Raw genomic sequence first — 1,676 nt, 5'->3', positions numbered from 1 at the left:
GGACAAAGTTTGTGTTTTTTCCATTGTTTAAGCACTGCTTCCAGCCAAGAGTGATACCATATATGCCCTATAGCTGCAGGGGATAACCCTTTTTATAAAAAATAGCTGAACATGAGAGGTTTTTGGACAAAGTTTGTGTTCTTGATTCTTTAAGCACCGGCACCGTTTCAAAAGTACCGGTTTGGCACTGGCATCAGATAAAACCTAAACGATACCCATCCCTAGTAATGAGGATGAGAAAAACAAATGAGCCTCAGCTCTGTGCACATGCTCAGTGTCTTTATGTGTGATTGAAAGTTTCTGCCTTAGTATGTTATGCTTTAGGTGTAATTTAGGTGAACAAAAAGTGTTAGGTAAATTCACACACCATTACACCAGTGACACAAAGCAGGTGGGGTCAATGTTGTCATGCTGTTTACCCTAAATTCTGACCCTACCTCTGAATGTTTCAGCACAAATTGAGAATCATCAAACCAGGAAACATTTTTTCAGGTTCTGTGAATTGTAAATCTCAGTCTCCTGCTTGGATGACAGGAGTGACACCTGGTGTGGTCTTCTGCTGCTGCAGCTCATCTGCTTTAAGGTTCAACATGCTGTGCACTCAGTTATGGTCTTCTGCATACCAGTGGATGCTTGACTTGTTTTTGTCTTTCTAACAGCGGTCTGGCCGTTCTCCTTTAAACTCTGAAATCAGCACGGTGTTTCTTCCACAGAGAATTACTGCTCACTGGATATTCTCTAGATTCTTTTTCTGACCATTCTCTGTAAACTGTAGATCAGCATTTTCTGAAATACTCAGAACAGCCAGTCTGACACCAAAAACTATTCATGTTCACTTAAATCACATTGCTTCCCCCATTGTGACATTCAGTTTTAATTTCAGGAGGTCATGTTCATCATGTCTCTATATATCAAGCTATATAACATATAGAGCTGTAGCTATATAAAAGCTTCTTACCTGCTGATCAGACACGTTTTGCCAACTGCAACATCACCCACGACGATGACCTTAGCAACATTAAAGCTGAGAACAGAAATCCACAACTGTCAGCATTCACTCAACATCATGAAAATACACAGCAGGGTATTCCACAGCATGGAGAAATCACTCAAACATTTAATTACATAAATACTTGATATGTTGGAAGCATTGGGAATTTAGTAAAGTGAAATGAAGACTTAATTTAAGGAGTTCTGCATCACTGCCTCAGTAATGCAGGAATTACAGCTATTTTTATGCATGCCCCCCCTTACTGTATTTACGTGAGACTAGTTTGTTCAGATTTACTTCTTTACGAGGAGTAAACATCTAAGCAAAGTCAATGGTTTTGGGCTTTTTAAAAGCCCAAAAGTGGCTTTTTACAAACCACTTTAAAAAAAAAGTGGTTTGTAAAAATAAATGCCATTAGCCTTTTCTTTAAAAACACCACCAACAGAAAGTGGTCAGATGTGGCAGGAGCGTCAGCTGACACAGTCAGTCTAATGTGATTTAGAAGACCAAATTAATCAGAAACTCATTAATATAATTTAAACCCACAGTGTAGAGATGTGTGTAGTAGCATGATGGGAGGCTGAGAGTGTTTATTAATCCTTATGTGACCTTACCTCACTGTGTCTGCTTTCTGGACCTGGCATGCAGCCTTCACGTGCGGGTGGAAGCCTTCTTTGGTGTGCAG

At 39.7% G+C, this 1,676-nt stretch overlaps 1 protein-coding gene across 1 annotated transcript in view; it reads right to left on the bottom strand.

Moving 5' to 3' along the window:
• The window catches only part of rab34b (RAB34, member RAS oncogene family b), a gene marked incomplete at its 5' end in the record, with an annotated part of 7,258 nt that extends 5,585 nt beyond the window's left edge, over nt 1-1,673 (bottom strand). The window contains 2 exons of the mRNA XM_013907860.1: nt 959-1,024; nt 1,606-1,673. Of these exons, the coding sequence (XP_013763314.1) occupies nt 959-1,024; nt 1,606-1,673 (134 nt within the window). The remainder of the gene's footprint in view (nt 1-958; nt 1,025-1,605) is intronic.
• Nucleotides 1,674-1,676: the final 3 nt, after the last annotated feature.

The sequence above is a fragment of the Pundamilia nyererei genome, unplaced genomic scaffold (genome assembly GCF_000239375.1).
Source record: "Pundamilia nyererei isolate P.nyererei 1_Seehausen unplaced genomic scaffold, PunNye1.0 scaffold00563, whole genome shotgun sequence".
Taxonomy (NCBI): Eukaryota; Metazoa; Chordata; class Actinopteri; order Cichliformes; family Cichlidae; genus Pundamilia; species Pundamilia nyererei.
This window is presented reverse-complemented; position numbering and strand designations above follow the sequence as displayed.